We start from the raw sequence: 17,272 nt of genomic DNA on the forward strand, positions 1-17,272 counted from the left end.
TTAGTGAATTTTCCTGCTTTTTAATCCGGGAGGTAAGAAATAGGATCCTGTGCAAGTTTGCTGTGAATGGATTGATCATTTGCATGCTTATTGAGTTCAGTGGGATTTACTCCCCTGCAATCATGCTTAGGATAGGTGAAACTGACCACAGTGGATGGGAAGGGGAGGAGGAGGAAGAGGAGGAGGGAGGAGATGAAAGGCAGAGAGGAGGACTGGGAGGGGAGCAGGCAGGAGGGGGAGGGGAGGATAAGGACAGGTTTGATTATTTGCATATTTATTGAGTACAGTGCAATTTACTGCTCTGCAATCATGCTTAGAATACATAAAACTGACCAGGGGAGGGATGGAGGGCTGGAGTGGGCAGGGGAGGAGGAAGAAGGAAGAGGGGAGGGGAGGAGGAAGGGAGAGGAGAGGGGAAGGAGGGGAAAAGCAGGTCTGATCATTTGCATGCTTATTGAGTTCAATGGAATTTACTCCTATACAGTCATGGTTAGGATAGGAAAAACTGACCATGGGGGGGGAGGGGGAAGGGAAGGAGCATATTGGAGGGGGGGAAAGGAGGGGGGAGGGCAGGATCATTTGCATGCTTATAGAGTTCAATGGTATTTACTTCTGTGCAATCATGCTTAAGATAGGTAAAACTGACCATGGGGAGGAGGAAGGGAAGGGGGAGGGAGGGGCAAAGGAAGGGGGAGGGAGGGGACAAGAGGGAGGAGATAGGAGGGGGAAGGGAGGGTGGGTTTGATCTAGGGTTGCCAGGCTTAGGGCCTGAAGATGATTCTGTATCTTTAAGAGAAGAGAAAATTCAGCCAAGTACAGATTTTCTTGCAACATTGTAATGGGAAAAACCACAAGGTGAAATTCTCCCTTCCCCCTGCACAACTTTTAAAGATACAGAAAACCTCTTGGAGGCTGGGCCTGGCAACCCTAGTTTGATCATTTGCATACTTTTTGAGTTCAATGGTATTTATTTCTGTGCAATCAGGTTTGGAAATGGAAATGGAAATGGACTGCCTTCAAGTCGACCGGACTTATGGAAACCCTTTGAATAGGGTTTTCATGCTAAATGGTATTCAGAGGTGGTTTTACCTTCCTCTGAGGCTGAGAGGCAGTGACTGGCCCAAGGTCACCCAGTCAGCTTCATGGCTGTGTGGGGATTCGAACCCTGGTCTCCCAGGTCTTAGTCCAACACTGACCTGGGGGAGGGGAGGAGATTGGGTGGGTGGGCTCTGGGCAGAGGGGAAAACACTTTCCTTTCCAAAAGGAAAACACTGTGAACAGTATTATTGCTTTTCAGCGTTTCCCCCACCTTTTTATTCTACAGCAGGCACATGTAGCCTTCCACCCAAATTTAAACCAAAGCTGTCCCTGGCCACATCCACACCAGGTCTTTATTTCACTTTGGACAGTCATGGCTTCTCTCAAAGAATCCTGGGAAGTGTAGTTAGTAAAGGGTGCTGAGAGTTGCTAGGAGATGCCCTGTTCCCCTCACAGAGCTTCAATCAGAGTGGCTGACTGTTAAACCACTCTGGCCACTGTAGCTCTCTCAGGCGAATAGGAGTCTCCTCTCAGCACCCTTCACAAACTACACTTCCTAGGATTCTCTGAGGGAAGCCACGACTGTCTCACATGAAATCAAAGTCTGGTGTGGGCGTGGCCCCCTGATTAGCCAAGCCCAGCAGCTGTGAGTCTGGCTTTTAGAACACTGACAGTTGGTTCTTACTGAGCATGCCTGACATTATCATAAGGTTCCTGCCAAAATTTCTTAAATTAATTAAAAATCAGCCAGGCATTTTTTTTTAACTTTTAAACTGCAGAAGATGAAGGTCAGCATATGGGGCAAGGTCAGTAACAGGATTACAGGTACTCTGTGACCATGGCTGATTTTTTATGAATTTCAACAGATTATGAGAACTCAGAGAAAAAAGTCCAAAAGGGCTCTGGGGTTCTTCTCTCTCTTTCTAGACTTTGAACTCTCTATTCTCTCTTGATTGTTTTGTGTATCGCCATGAAAAATGAGAATGTTGTTAAGCAAGCGTTTCTGAGTTCAGTACTATACGTTTTGTAAAGTTTTGTTTTGAAATGAGCTTATGGGAAGCATCAGAATGGCATGGGGGTATTTTCAATTTAACATTGTGGAATGTGAAAAATCCACATTGGCTATTGTATACAGCCACTCTTGTGGCTGTATAATAACAGCCCATGTATGTGATTGTTCAGAGTCCATGACAGTTGTATGTGCACACTGTGCAGCGAGCTACTTTTAGACTCTGTACTTAATGGTTTTATTGGAGGCTCTCTTTGGATGGTATAAGCCCAAGCCAAATTGGGCCCATTCTGATGTTTTTAGGCCTCAGCCATGTCGGGTTCTGACAGACATGGCGTGCAATGGGTTGGATTCAATGACTCAGAGCAACCTGGGGCTGTCAAAGTGCATCAGACAGAAAGAAGAGGGAGCCACAGCTCTCCTTGCTGCCTCACGAGCAGAGGCAGCGAACTTCTGGGGATACGGGTGCTGTTTTGTAAGGATCTTTCTTTCACTCCCTTCTGTGTGATGCTGTTTTGCCAAGGACCACTTCCTCTGCTGGGGAATGACCCCAGTGGATGCTGTTTTGCAAAGGGGTTTCCTGTAGGATAAATTGACCCTGCTGTCAGGCTTGGTGGGGGAAAGGAGACACAATGTCTCCTGGAGGCATTCAAGAGGCAGCTGGACAGCCATCTGTTGGGAATGCTTTGACTTGGATCCCTGAATTGAGCAGCGGGCTGGACTTGATGGCCTTATAGGCCCCTTCCAACTCTACTATTCTATGATTCCCCCATCCCTCTCCACCATATGTTTAATTGGGGGGGGTTACTCCAATTAAACATAAATCCTGCCCCCTGAACTTATTCAGAAGTGGCTCTGAGCTGGGGTGGGTGGTCCTACCTGATGCCCCCCCCTCTGGATTGGAGCCACGAGGTTGATGGGGGGGTGTCTGTGCAGAGCCCTAGAAAACTGTATTGTTCCACTTTTTTCAAAATGTGGTAACCCAGTCCTGCTGAGTGTAGGAGCTCCCTGCTCATTCTGCTGAGTGCGGCCCAGGACTTCTCCCCCAAAGTCTTGCCCTGAGTGCACCACTGGTAGTGTGTGTGTATAGCCTGTTCTTCTGTGCACTGCATGTGAGTAGTGTGAAAGAATGTGTGAGTGAGAGTATAGGGCAAATGGTGTCAATTTATTGCAAATACACAAGCACTTCTGTAAATCTATGCAAGTCTCCATGTATTAACAACAGTAGTGTTTATATAGTTACTTTAGAAAGTTCAAAACATTTCACATACATAATCACAGATACAATATTTGCAACAGGCCCATAAGGTGCACCATTATCATTGTCCCCATCTTGCTGATGGGTAAAAGGTGTGCTGAGAGACAACAGATTGCCTAAGACCACCCAGTGAGTTTATGGTTGCTCTGACACTTGTACCAGGGTCTTTCTGGCTCACAGCCTTGGGCAGTATATTACATCAGCCAGGATGATCGCTAGTCTTGGGAACAAACAATCCAGAATATGTGAGCCGTATACATGTCACTTGAAGCATGCAGCCTACTCAATCATGTCTCAAGAGGAGCAAGAACTATTGAAGCGATCATGAATGAGCTCACATAGAAAAGTAATTACTGACCACAATAATCTGTCACCTCTGGATGAGCGCTTCTTCCGCTATGGCCCCTGTGAAAGAGGAACTCTGTTCAATGCCCTCAATGCATTTACCCCCAAACTAAAATGAAATGACAAGGGACTGAATACAGAGAGACTTGAGGTTTTATAATTATTCTTCATGGTCAGTGATCACATCAATCTGAAGGGTTGCAGCTAGAGACCACTAGGGTTTCCTGGACAGATAAGTGACCATTGTGTAACCTCTGTAAAGTAGCTGTCTGTCTCTTCTGCCTGATGATGTGAAACTCAAAAGTATGAAGAAGGCCTCTTTATTTGGCCCTCAAGACTCCCAGCCACACACACTACAGGCTGTGCTTTGCACCCTCTTTGAGGGTTTTTGCCTGACTGGAATATGTCCTTGAACTCTGATGCCTCCTGCTTGCCTGGATGAAGGATAGAGGTGTGGGTGTGGGTGGGTGCGTGCTGGTGGGTGTGTAATTACAGTATTGAAATCTGTCAAATATTGAATTCAACGAAAGGACAAGAGATTACACAATTGCCCTAGGCCACTTTTGCACACATATACTCTTGTCTATGATTTGTGAAGTTTGCAGATGGCAAGCAAAGTAAGGGACCGAAACCTAGTGGTAGAGCACATGAATTCTTGCATTCAGAAGCACTTGGGTTCAATCCTTGGCATGATCTTTCATAGCAGGGCTGAGAAGGACCAGTGTCTGAGACCCAGGAGAGCCACTGTCAGTCAGAGTAGACAGTACTGAGCAAGGGATCAGAGGCCTGCCTTGGTATGACAGTCCTAACTTTAGGCACAGTAGGACAGGGTCACTGAAAGTCAGCGATCATTGGGGTTCACTGTGCTTTCCCCTCGCCTCTCTGATGTTGCTGGTGCCATCCTCGGCTGACTGTGGACCCCAGAGGCCACAGGCATCAGGAGTCCATGGGCTATCAGGTTTGCTGAGATGGGACAGTGGGAGGGTGGAGTGGGGTCAAGGCCAGCTGCCAGCTGAGGGACATTTACATCCCAGCGGCAAGCAGTGCAGGGTGTCAAGTTTGGAGAAGGACATTACAAAGGAAAGGAGACAGACGGCAGACATAGAAAGCAGCAAAAAGGAGGAGGAAGAGAGTGGAGTGACAGGGAAGGTGAGAGAACCAGGAGCAGGAGAAAGGCTAACAGGACAAGACAGGACAGGAACAGCGGAAAGGAACAGAAGGAACAGAAGGAGAGGCAGAGCAACCTGCAAAGACAAGAGGCAAGACAGGCATGGGAACACTGTAAAGGGGGAGACGGAACAGGGAGAGCAAGCCTCAGTACTTACCCACACTGTCCTGATCTGGGAGTACAGTCATGGGTGAAGTGGGACAGATTCCCCTGACATTCATGATCCTGAACATGCTCAGAGTAGAGATAAAGGGGTTTGGGCCTCTCTGCCCAAGGGCCTGTCTATATAGTATTATATTGTATAATGAGGCTGCAACATTTTGACTAGGGATGGACAGGCCAATTTGTTTCTGGTCTGTGTCAACTTTGCATGCATAAGTCCTCTTTCATGCATTACAGCACAATCCTAACCAAGTCTACGCAGTTCTATTGAATTCAGTGGAGCTGATTCCCAGGTTAGGATCGCAGCCCATGTTTAAGAATTTTGTTTTTAAACATCCACATGAAAATGTGCATTGAATTACTTATTGAAATACGTAAATTTCATCACAAAATGCATGCATCTTATCTCACTGTGCACATATTTGAACAAATTCCATTCTAGAACACACATTTTAATGCAGTTTGATACTTTTTTGGGCCAAGAATTGTATCTCAACAATTGGAGTACTGTGAAATTCAAAGGACAATTATTATGTTCTGGTCCACACATTCGACCAAGAGGCACATATCAGATCAGTTTGCAATCAGAAATTTGATTCCTTGAGCATCTTTAGTTGTAACAAAGGAGGGATTGGCCAGTGGTTAAAATGTGGTTTTAAAGGTGTGATATACTTTTTTTTAATGGATGGGCCCAAATGAAATAGGTAGAGAGGTATAGAATCATAGAATAGTAGAGTTGGAAGGGGCCTATAAGGCCATCAACTCCAACCCCCTGCTCAATGCAGAAATCCAAATCAAAGCATTCCTGACAGATGGCTGTCCAGCTGCCTCTTGAAAGCCTCCAGTGTCGGAGAGCCCACTACCTCTCTATGTAATTGGTTCCATTGTCGTATGGCTCTAACAGTTAGGAAGGTTTTCCTGATGTCCAGTTGAAATCTGGCTTCCTGCAACTTGAGCCCACTATTCCATGCCCTGCACTCAGGGAAGATCAAGAAGAGATCCCAGCCCTCTTCTGTGTGACAACCTTTCATGTATTGAAAAGTGCTATCATCTCCCCTCAGTCTTCTCTTCTCCAAGCTAAACATGCCCAGGTCTTTCAGTCTCTCCTCATAGGGCTTTGTTTCCAGTCCCCTGATCATCTTTGTTGCCCTCCTCTGAACCTGTTCCAGTTTGTCTGCATCCTTCTTGAAGTGTGGAGACCAGAACTGGATGCAGTACTCAAGATGAGGCCTAACCAGTGCTGAATAGAAGGGAACTAATACTTCACACAATTTGGAAAGTATACTTCTGTTAATGCAGCCTAAAATAGCATTTGCCTTTTTTGCAGCCACATTGCACTGTTGGCTCATATTCAGCTTGTGATCAACGACAATTCCAAAATCCTTCTCACGTGTCGTACTGCTGAGCCAAGTATCTCCCATCTTATAACTGTGCATTTGGTTTCTTTTTCCTAAGTGTAGAACTTTGCATTTATCCCTGTTGAATTGCATTCTGTTGTTTTCAGCCCAATGCTCCAGCCTATTAAGGTCCCTTTGAATTTTGTTTCTGCCTTCCTTGGTATTAGCTATGCCCCCCAATTTTATATCATCTGCAAATTTGATAAGCATGCTCTGTACCTTATCATCCAAGTCGTTAATAAATATGTTGAAGAACACTGGGCCCAGGACCGAGCCCTGTGTTACCCCACTCGTTACTTCCGCCCAGTTTGAGAAGGAACCATTGATAAGCACTCTTTGAGTACGATTCTGGAGCCAACTGTGGATCCACCTGATAGTTGTTCCATCCGGCCCACATTTAGCTAGCTTGCTAATCAGAATATCATAGGGCACTTTGTCAAAAGCTTTGCTGAAGTTGAGATATATTATGTCCACAGCATTCCCACAGTCTACAAGGGAGGTTACCCAATCAAAAAAGATATAAGATTAGTTTGGCAGGATTTGTTCTTCATAAATCCATGTTGGCTTCTAGTAATCACTCTGCTGTTTTCAAGGTGCTTACAGACTGACTGCTTTATAATCTGCTCCAGAGTTTTTCCAGGGATTGATGTTAGGCTGACTGGTCTGTAGTTCCCCGGTTCCTCCTTTTTGCCCTTTTTGAAGATAGGGACAACATTAGCTCTCCTCCAGTCAACTGGCACTTCACCAGTTCTCCAGGATTTCACAAAGATAATAGATGGCGGTTCTGAGAGTTCTTCGGCCAGTTCCTTCAGTACTCTAGGATGCAGTTTATCAGACCCTGCCAATTTGAGCTCATTCAAAGGGATTAGGTATTCCTTGACCATTTGTCTATCAGTCTCAAGCTCCAATCCTGCCCCTTCCACTTCATGTTTCCCGGGAGGGTCATAGGCCCTTTTTTGGGAGAAGACTGAACCAAAGTAGGAATTGAGCAATTCTGCCTTTTCTTTGTCATCTGTTATCATTTTTCCATCCTCACTGAGTAGGTGTGCCACAATTTCTTTTCTCTGTCTTTTACTATGGATGTACCTGAAGAAAACTTTTTTGTTGCTTTTAGCATCTCTCACTGATTCTCAGATTTAGCTTTCCTGATGCCATCCTTGCAATTCCATGATACCTGCCTGTACTCTTCCTTTGTGGCCTGGCCTTCTTTCCACTTCCTATATGTGTCCTTTTTGTTTTCATGTCATCTCTAAGCTTTTTGTGAAGCCACACTGGCTTCTTCTGCTGTTTTCCCCCTTTTTTTGGTTGCTGGAATTGCTTCCCATTGCACTTTTAGAATTTCCTTTTTTAGAAACTCCCACCCATCTTGGACTCCTTTTCTCATTAGGGTCACTTGCCATGGAACCATACTTACAATTGTTCTGAGTTTATTAAAATCAGCTTTCCTGAAGTCCAGGGTGCGCGTATGGCTACTCTCAGCTTTTGCTTCTGTTAAAAGCAAGAATTCCAGTATGGTGTGGTCACTTTCCCCCAGAGTTCCCGTAACTGCCACTTCATCCACCAAATCATCTCTATTGGTTAGAATCAAGTCCAGGATAGCTGATCCTCTGGTTGCTTCCTCCACTTTCTGTAGGAGAAAGTTATCTCTAACACAAGTCAGGAATTTCTTGGAGGGGCCGTGTTTGGCAGAATTTGTCTCCCAACAGATACCATTACTACTACTACACGTCTCCTTGAAACATTGGCAGTTTGCTTTTCAAAAGTTATGTTCTTGTCTTCTCCTTGATTGGGTGGTTGGTAGTAGACTCCAAGCAGCACATTCCTTTTAATATAGTACGAGAGATAGATGGCCTATACATTTTCTCCACTACATCTACTGTATGTATAGGTGTCCTCTTCTGATTCCTTCCAGTTTTGAGGAGAAGGCACAGCAGTTTTGACCAGCCAGAAGACCTGACCCTGCTGTTTGGTATTTAGTTCAGCAGCTCCCACTGCCAGAGCTTTACAAGGCTTGTTGTATTGTTTTATATTATTATTTGTATTATTTTAAATTGTTTTTAGATTTTTAAGTGCCTTTCACGGTTTTAAGGTTGTGCATAGTTTAATTGTATTTTAATTTTATGTTTTTCTATGTTTTTAACTACATGTAGTTCTATTTGTAAGCCGCCCTGAGTTCCAGTTTGGAAAAAGGGCGGGGTAAAAATAAAGTTTCAATTCAATTGAATTCAAACAGCAAATTGCTTTTTTACCAAAACTGCAGCCGCTGCTGAGGACAGGTTGATGAGGGTGAGTGGCAGTGGCAACCCCTCCTTTTTTCCTCTTTAAGAAAGCATGAGAAGCAGGTGACAGGGACCCAGTACTCACACACCCCCTTGCTCTGCAGAGTGCTCAGAATGCTAGAGGAAGGGAGCTTTCCCCTTTCCTCAGAATTGCAATTGAAAGAATGGATAAGCTCGGATCAGAGAGAGCGAGAGAATGGGGTGCATATGTTGCTTGCAGTCCCATCACCCACTCTTCTACTTCTTCTGAGAGTCCAACATCTCTGATGTAGCGCAGTGTATTTTGCCTTGCAGCATTGCATTGGGCTTCAGCAGGCTGTGCCCTACAACTGGGAGCGCTTCCACACTGTTGCTAGCTTGGGGTGGGGCTCAGACACATTCTGGCAGATTCCGGTTGTACAATTAAAGTTGATTTGGAGGTCTTGTTCAACAAACCCATTCCTCCCCATATAACCTTTTGTGAAAAGGAAAGTGACAGGGAAAAAACAGTGGAAAGTATGGGATAACACTTGCCTTGATGCAGGGTTGCCTGATCTCCCTGCAAACAAATCAGAATGAATGTTCAATAAATGGGTTGTCTGGAAGCAACCTAGGTCATAGCATGATTGACCGAAGATGTAAGAAACAGGTCCCATAATTCATGTGTGGGCTAAAGGTGGGTCTGAAAAAGTTGGATGTGACTGCATTATGAAATATAGGGGAGCAATTGTGAAATTGAGGGTTTCTCTTTGTCTCTCTCTCTCTATACATGTAAGGACACCACTGAGATCACTTACTAGAAGACAAAAGTGCAATAGTGCCTTTGGTACAAAAAACAGTCTTGTGGGCCAGGCCTAATTTAGTCCCTTGAGCTGGGAATTCTGCACACACACACCCTTGCAGCATACCTCTGGATGCCAGATACTGGAGATCAAATTATGTGGGAGGGCTGTTGTGTTTCTGACCTGTTTGTGGGCCTCCCAAAAATTTCTTCCTGGTTGCTGTTGAAGACAGGATTCTGGATTCAATATACCTTCAGTCTGATCCAGCAGGGCTCCTCTTATGATGATATCTGTAGCCTAGTTTTTATTAAAGTACACAATCTGCACTTCTTTGAGTGGGTCTTACACTAGATATGCAGCAGTGTCAGTTCCTGTTGCTTTGCCTGGAGGAGTGGTGTTAATGTTTAATCCTGTTTTAATGCTGATTTTATATATTTATATGTTTTATATTTTTATAGGTTCTTAATGATATGTACTTATTTTTATCTGGAAGCCGCCTTGAGTTCCAGTTTGGAAAAAGGGCGGGGTATAAATAAAGATGATGATGATGATGATGCAGAGTCTCTCCCCCTCACTCCTTGTGTTATTGTCCTTCAGAACAAAGACATTCAGTCCACAGTCCATTGTCAGAGTCCACCATAGGAAGGTTTATCCTGCAGCTTCAGGTACAAACATAACCCAAAGAAAGAACCCCCCACTGTTAATAGAACATCTCAAAGGTTGGCAAATGCACATTTTCCTTTTGGAGGGTTGCCTCGGTGACTAATCCCTCCACTTTTTGCTGTTTGTGCTGCATTTCCATTCTTACTTGGCTTCAGTTCTCACCAACTGGAATTTATTCCATCATCTGTGATGCATAAAAGAGACTTCCCTCCACATTTCTCCAGGAAAGTTATTTAGTCACTGATCAAGTCACCTGCTTACGGTTCTCTGCATCCATTCTACCTGTTTTTTGTTCTAGCTGCTACGCTGAAGTGTCTAGTTATTGAAAGAATCCATGGGGACCATTGGCAGTCAACATCTTCCACGCATGCAAGACTGGATGCTGGCATTGCTCATTAATTGAGTCATTTTTTACCATGGAAGACTACGTCTAACAGGCAGCAATGTGTCCATTGCCTTGGAGTTAAGCCAGCAAAGACTTAAGAACTGGATCTCTCTGGAATGCTTTGGGCCCACTGAAAGAAGTTCCTATGTGTGGTGGGTGTGTGGTGTGGGTGTTTGTGTGTGTGTATTGTAATTCTGCAGAAGGGTAAGAAATGTACATATGGGGTGCAAGATTCAGCTTGCTGATAATCTTGGTTTTAATTGTTTTCTTAAAAGCATGTTTCAAGTCCCTATGGCTGTGAATATATGTGTGAATGATACCTGCTGAAGTGTCAGAGAGCTGTCTGAACAAGATCTCCAGTGTTTGAGGATGAGCTACAGTACTTTGCAGAATTCCTCCTTCTCCTCCTACTAAAACCAGAATTGTGCAAAGAAAAAGTCAGAACACCTAACCACTTTGTATAATTTATACAGGTTGCAGAATTCTATTTTTTTTTTTGTAATTCTGTATATACAATCCCCTGCAGTGTGGCTCCCTTATAAAGCTGTCTCAGGTAATGGGTTTCCAGTAGAAATGATGAAACGTTAAGCATAGAGACTGATAAATTATGGCATAGCTTACTCACCAGCCATATTTGTGGTCGCCACCACAACCCTGTTACCCAAGTCCTGTGGCATGTGCAGAAAACTGGGAAAGGGGTGGCAATGAGTTCTTCCATTGGGCCTTTGCGGAGGTTAGAAGCAGTGCTTCACAGCTAAAGCCCAGAAGGGCACACTCCACCTCTCCTTTCTTCCCCCAAATTCTTTACAGAGCAAAGCCTCACTGCTGATCCCACCTCCTTTACAAGGGAAAAATCTTTTCCTCCATGGAGAACTTGAGAGGGGGAATAAGGCCTGGTTCCTCTCCCAGAAAGTAGGCTTTTACTAGGAGCACGGTCAGAAGTCGGAGAGGCACTCACTAATGGTGTGCATGCAAGTGGGTTCATGGAACCTTGGGTACGCATCAAATAGCATTTCTTTTCTTTCTTCATTGAGTCCCTGTGTTCCAGTGTCAGATTTAGATCTGGTTTAAACCTTGGCTTGGTTCTGAATATTCTGAGTTCCCGTGGATTACGTTATTCTCTCCATCAATCTCCAGTGGGAATACTGGGGACCTGCTTCATGGGGCCCTATTAACCATTGAGATGTGTCTAAGATTGCAGCAGCAGCATTGAAAGCCCATAGTTTCACCTCCCTGTCCTTTTCTTCCCTTCCCAGTGTTTCCCTTCTTCATTCCTTCTCCTTAGTCCACTTCCAGTTTTTTCCATTTTATTCTAGAGATTTTATTCTAGAACGGGAAGTAAGTCTCATGGAACTGAACAGGGGAGTGGACATGCATCATCTTACACCGTACAAGTCTAGTACAGATGATGATACTACAATGACAATAATATGAATAGGTAGCAAACAACATTATCAACTGAAGGGAAGCTGCTGGCATTAGAGAAAGGGAAAGCTTCTCTGTTTTGGGTTGAGAATGCCTCAGTAAACTACAGACTGAACTGCAGTTGGTAAATAAAGAAGATGTCTGTGACCACCACTTGTGTTTGCCCCACTCCACAGAGGTGTGGGCTTCCTGTCTCTTTCTGACTCAGTATAGCACACAGTGTTTGGATGGGCTGGAAATTTCTCTGAGTTTCCATGCACCACTGCCGCCACTTCGTTCCCTCTCTAGGTACCTTCTCTGACGACAGCAGATAAGTACTGTGAGGGAGAGCATGTGGGAAACAAAATTGCTTTGGAACACAATGGGATTTGCCAGCTTTTTGCCAAAGCACATGATCGAAGGGTGGGCATTCTCTTTTTCTTCATTGAGAAGTAATTGCCCAGTTTAAAATTAGCCTCCTGCAGAGCAGTAAACTGTGCAGATGCTTCTGTGGCTGGCAAGCAGCTGGTGTGCTGTTCACTGCTTCCTTGCAAAGATGGATGTTATTCACAGGTTGCAGGCTCAGTCTCCTCTGGACTCCTCGACTGCCAAAGCCAAAGCACAGGTGGCATCCTGTTTCTCATGCAGGTGCCTCCACTCTACAGGGTTCTGGATTTCTTGGCTCTGAAGTTCAAACTCCTGGCATCAGATCCTGTGACTAAGACAACCGTCCCTTATGCAAGATAGGCAGCCAGATGATTCAGGGAGGAGCCCGTGTTACATTCCAGCAAAGGACTGAGGAAATGCTGCTTCTAGGCAACTATGGGCTTGTTTATTCTGATGTGACCATAGAGAGAAGGTGGAAGAGTGCACTGGGGTGTGTGTCATCTTCTCTGGACAGCTTCTCATTTGTGCTTCAATGTGCTGCCCTCATCTGAAATGTCTGCTTGTCAGTGACAGATGGCAGAAGTTACTGGGCATTAAGCTGTAGCTTGGTGGTAATGCACTTGCTTGGCATGCAAAAGGTCCCAGGTTCAAACCCCAGCATCTCCATGCAGGACTGGTGAAAGATCTTTGCCTGAAATCCTGGGGACCAGCTATCAGTCAGTGTAGATCAGGGATCGCCAATGCTGTGCACTTCAGATGTTGTTGGATTACAACTCCCATCATCCCTGACCATTTGCCATGCTGCCTGGGTTGATTGGAGTTGTAGTTCAACAACATCTGGAGGACATTACCCCCCCCCGACAGTACAAAGTTAGATGGACCAAAGGTCTGAGATACAAGGCAGCTTCCTCTATTGAGGAAAGGGGCAGGACGGCTCATATTGATCAGAGCACACACACACCCGCCACCGCTCTTATCCCCTGGTTAGTAGTTCACTTTTTATGTGTCTCTCATTTTCATATTCCTGAAAATATCACAACACATGGCAGTTCCTGTGAAATTGGCATGACGCCATTCCTTGGGCACCAGATTCCGAGCGGGCTCCCTTCTGCTGCCTCCATCCGCACTTTGACTTTTCACTGGGGTTGTGAAAAATTTCCAGAAAGGCTCTGGGGCTGGCATGAGACAGGCTTGAGGGTAGTTGGGCAAGTAGTTGAGGAATGGGCACAAAGGAGGCTAGGGGTCTTCAGGAGAGGCTCTGCTAAAGAAGCAGATCTTGAAGAAAGCGAAATAAAAAAACAAAGAGGGCAATACTCCACACCACTATCTGCACTTCACACAGGGAAATGTGTTACGGGCAACCTCCTCCTCCCTTCTCTTCTTTCTTCTTCTTTGTCTTTGTCCAAATCATTTCCCTGTCCTTTCCTTCCCCTCACTGTGGTTCCCTTCTTCATTCCTTCTCCTTAGTCCACTTCCAGTTTATTTCTTTTTATTCTAGAGATTTTAGACTCTCATGGCGTAAGCATCGTATAGATTGTCATTAAATATGTTGAACAAAAGTATACTCTAGACCTCTATTTTTATCTGGAAGGACAAAAATAGCTAAATCACATCCTGGAACAATTTATGCTGTCACCTTACCATGTAGTGCTGATACCCTGCGTGGGTTCCTTTTGAACAAAAATGGATTTAAAGTGAAGATGTGTGTGCGTGCGTGTGTATGTGAAGCTGCCTTGGTAGTGCCACATCTGTGGGAGTGTGAGCGGTAAACCTGTGGTGCTGGGATTATGGGCCTTTGGCTTCCAAGCCCTTGAAGTAGACAGGGCTAGACCTAGAGATTTTGCCAGTCCCCTGCAGAATTCAAGAGGTGCATACACTGATTCTTGCTTGGATGTTCTTACATGTGCAGCCAGGCTAGCCTGTAGGTGGCCTTAACACATGTGTGGTGGCCCATCGCAGGTGGGACATTATAGGCATCATTAAGTGGAAGAGGATAATCATAGATAAATGGAGCCTCCATGTTCAGAAGTAGCATACCTCTGAATACCAGATCCTGAGAACAAAGAACAGGGGAGGGCAATTGCCTTCTTACCCTGTTTGTGGGCTTCCCACAGAGACATTCTGTTTGGTTGGTGTTGGAAACAGAATGCTAGATTAGACAGAGCTTGGAATGATCCACCAGGAGCATAATATTGTCCATGGACAGCTCCCATTCTTTTCCAAAAAGGATTGTGAAGGAGAGCTTCCCAGTATGTTGACTACCAGGAGGAACGCTGCCATTTGGATTTTCTTCTGCTAAAATGTCTCCCACAAGGACTGCCGCCCCAGGACTGCTGGTGTATACAAGCCACCACCATTAACCTTTCCTTTCCCCCTTTTCAATCCTGCAGGAGGTGCTGGTTACTGTTGCTAATATAAACCATTTACAACGAAGGAGGGGGGAAAGAGATGCCATTGTGCCATTAAAAATCATTTTATTGCTCTGAGAGGCACTGTGGTGTAGTGGTTAGAGCAGCCTTTCCCAACTAGTGGGCCACCAGATGTCGTTGGACCACAACTCCCATCAGCCTCAGCCAGCATTGCCAATGGTCAGGAAAGATGGGAATTGTGGTCCAACAACATCTGGTGGCCCACTAGTTGGGAAACGCTGGGTTAGAGTGTTGGACTACAGCCTGGGAGACCAGGGTTCGAATCCCCACACAGCCATGAAGCTCACTGGGTGACCTTGGGCCAGCACTGCCTCTCAGCCTCAGAGGAAGGCAATGGTAACCCCCCTCTGAATGCCCCTTACCATGAAAACCCTATTCATAGGGTCGCCATAAGTTGGGATTGACTTGAAGGCAGTCCATTCCCATTTGCAATGACATTATTTATGCATTGCACAGCTTCCATGCCAAAGGCTGTCTCTGGCTGCTCGCAGCTGCCCTGCTTTGTAGACCAGCGCAAACACGCTGCTTTGGCGATATCCCAAGACCTTTTCTCTATACTATAGCTTTCTTTCATACTATAGCTCCAGAGGTGCACCAGGGAAGCAGCACTGAAACCCACCAGCCAGACACCATCAATTCAGAGTGATGGGAGAGTTAGCGTACAGTTTCCACCAGGGGCCGGAACATAGGAAGAGCCTGCTGGATGAGGCCAGTGGCCCATCTGGTCCAGTATCCTGTTCTCACAGTGGCCAACGAGATGCCTCTGGGAAGACCCCAAGCAGGACCCGAGTGCAACAGCACTTTTTCCTCCTGCACTTTCCAGAAACTGGTATACCCTTTTTCAGTTTAAGGGCCACATTCCCTCAACGGCAATCTTCTGGAGGCCACATGCCAGTGATGGCCAGGGCCTGAGGTAAAGGTGGGTGGTGCAACCAATGTGATTCTTACCTTTGTACAATAGGGTACATTCCAACCACACACAATGACAGAGGTTCCTATACACACACATCTCTCCATTCTCCATTGAGGCGAGCAAGAGGCATTGTCACAGTTAGGTGCATTCCAGCTGGGCAAAAACACGTGTGGGGAGCGCAGTGCAGGACTGGTAAGGGGGTGTGGCCTTGGGAGAGTCTCAAGGCCTGAAGAGAGAGGCTTGGAGGAGCTAGAGATATGAAGGCCTGGGGGGGGGGGATGGAAACGGCCTGGGGGGAAATTTCCCTGCCCCTGGCTTACAGGCTTGTTCATTCTTATATGCATTGAGGGCCATTTCATACCATCAGCAGAATCAAGTGGTAAAGCTTTATTTTCGGGACTGGACTGCTGCAGGAGTGTGACAAGGGAGTAGGCTGAATATCCCCCTATTTAAAATAACTCCCCACATATAAAAAAGGGTTAATGGCTCACCCTACCTTTCTTCTACATATTCCCTTTTTCTATGTGTTTGGAGCTCCCTCCCCCCTTTTAAAAGACCTATCTGTGTGCAGTCTCCCCTTTCAGCCCACACTCTACGAAGAGTGTTACTATTTAGTTGCACCAACGCATAGGTATAGGATGGGTCGCCATAAGTCGGAATCGACTTGAAGGCAGTACAGGATGGAAATGGGCCGCTCGCTCTCTGTCTCCCTCTAGTGGCTCTGCGTGATACAGCATAACAGTCGAAAACATCCATTCTCAGCCTGTTTACCTGAAAGAAGGAAATCGGGTTAGATTTTACCTCCAGTTAGAAGCAAGCATTGTAGTTCTGTTGAAATCGTTAGTCCATATTTCTGAAGTTGGGACTGAAAGATATTGATGTTAAAGAAGTCCCAGGAGAATTTCCCTGTGACAAAACTGCCTCGCTTGTAGACATAATTTTGGTTTAGATTGGACAGTGGCCAGCCGCATGCATCCACGGGGAGGGTGTGAGGGTACCACCATTCCTCCATCGTTACTCCCTAGCGTGTTATTCGCAGAGGTATACAGCTTCCAAACACGGAGGTTGTACTTAGTTAAGCGACTCTTTCAGTAGTCCTGATTGGCTTTAGTTGGCAGCTATGCTTGTGGGTGATGGTGGTGGTGCCAGACCTATCGAGAGGACCTGAACCATAGCATTTTGCAAAGTCGCTGCCATCTATCAAAAATGGGATTGAGAAGCTGGGCCCTGCTTGGAAGTCCTGTTGCTTGGTGTGGGAAAGCTAGCTGTAATTGTACTTTGTCAAGCCACAGATCTGAACAGGGTGGTTCATGACAGATGCTCTTGGAGGTCGCTGATTCAGAGAGTCGCCATAAGTCATAGTCCACTTGGAGGCACATAACAACAACAACAAGGGAAAAGCTTTCTATACACACTCAGGGGCACTCTCCTCATGTCAAATATTTGGCGGGAGAGGAAACTGTAAGGGGAAAGGAAGCCTACGTTAGAGGCCCTACAATGCGCGTGAGAAAGTTGCCAGGATTTGCGCGTCGCGAGCGCAGAGAGTCGGGGGCGGGGCTGTTCCGCCATCGATCCCTCGCAGTTCTTCGAGTTAGCTCGCAAGCAGAAGCCGCGCAGGCGGAGTCTTCCTCGGGGAGCCGCGGACGTCTCATTAGGCGCACGCCCACGCCAGTC

General features: G+C 45.9%; 1 protein-coding gene across 2 annotated transcripts in view; it reads left to right on the top strand.

Moving 5' to 3' along the window:
• The window catches only part of LOC133379142 (cAMP-specific 3',5'-cyclic phosphodiesterase 4B-like), a 190,506-nt gene extending 179,509 nt beyond the window's left edge, over window positions 1-10,997 (top strand). For both annotated transcript variants that reach the window (XM_061613788.1, XM_061613789.1), the window contains exon 4: window positions 10,379-10,997. In XM_061613788.1, the coding sequence (XP_061469772.1) occupies window positions 10,379-10,406 (28 nt within the window). In that variant the 3' untranslated portion in view covers window positions 10,407-10,997. The remainder of the gene's footprint in view (window positions 1-10,378) is intronic.
• Window positions 10,998-17,272: the final 6,275 nt, after the last annotated feature.

This window comes from Rhineura floridana, chromosome 3 (genome assembly GCF_030035675.1).
Source record: "Rhineura floridana isolate rRhiFlo1 chromosome 3, rRhiFlo1.hap2, whole genome shotgun sequence".
Lineage (NCBI taxonomy): Eukaryota > Metazoa > Chordata > Lepidosauria > Squamata > Rhineuridae > Rhineura > Rhineura floridana.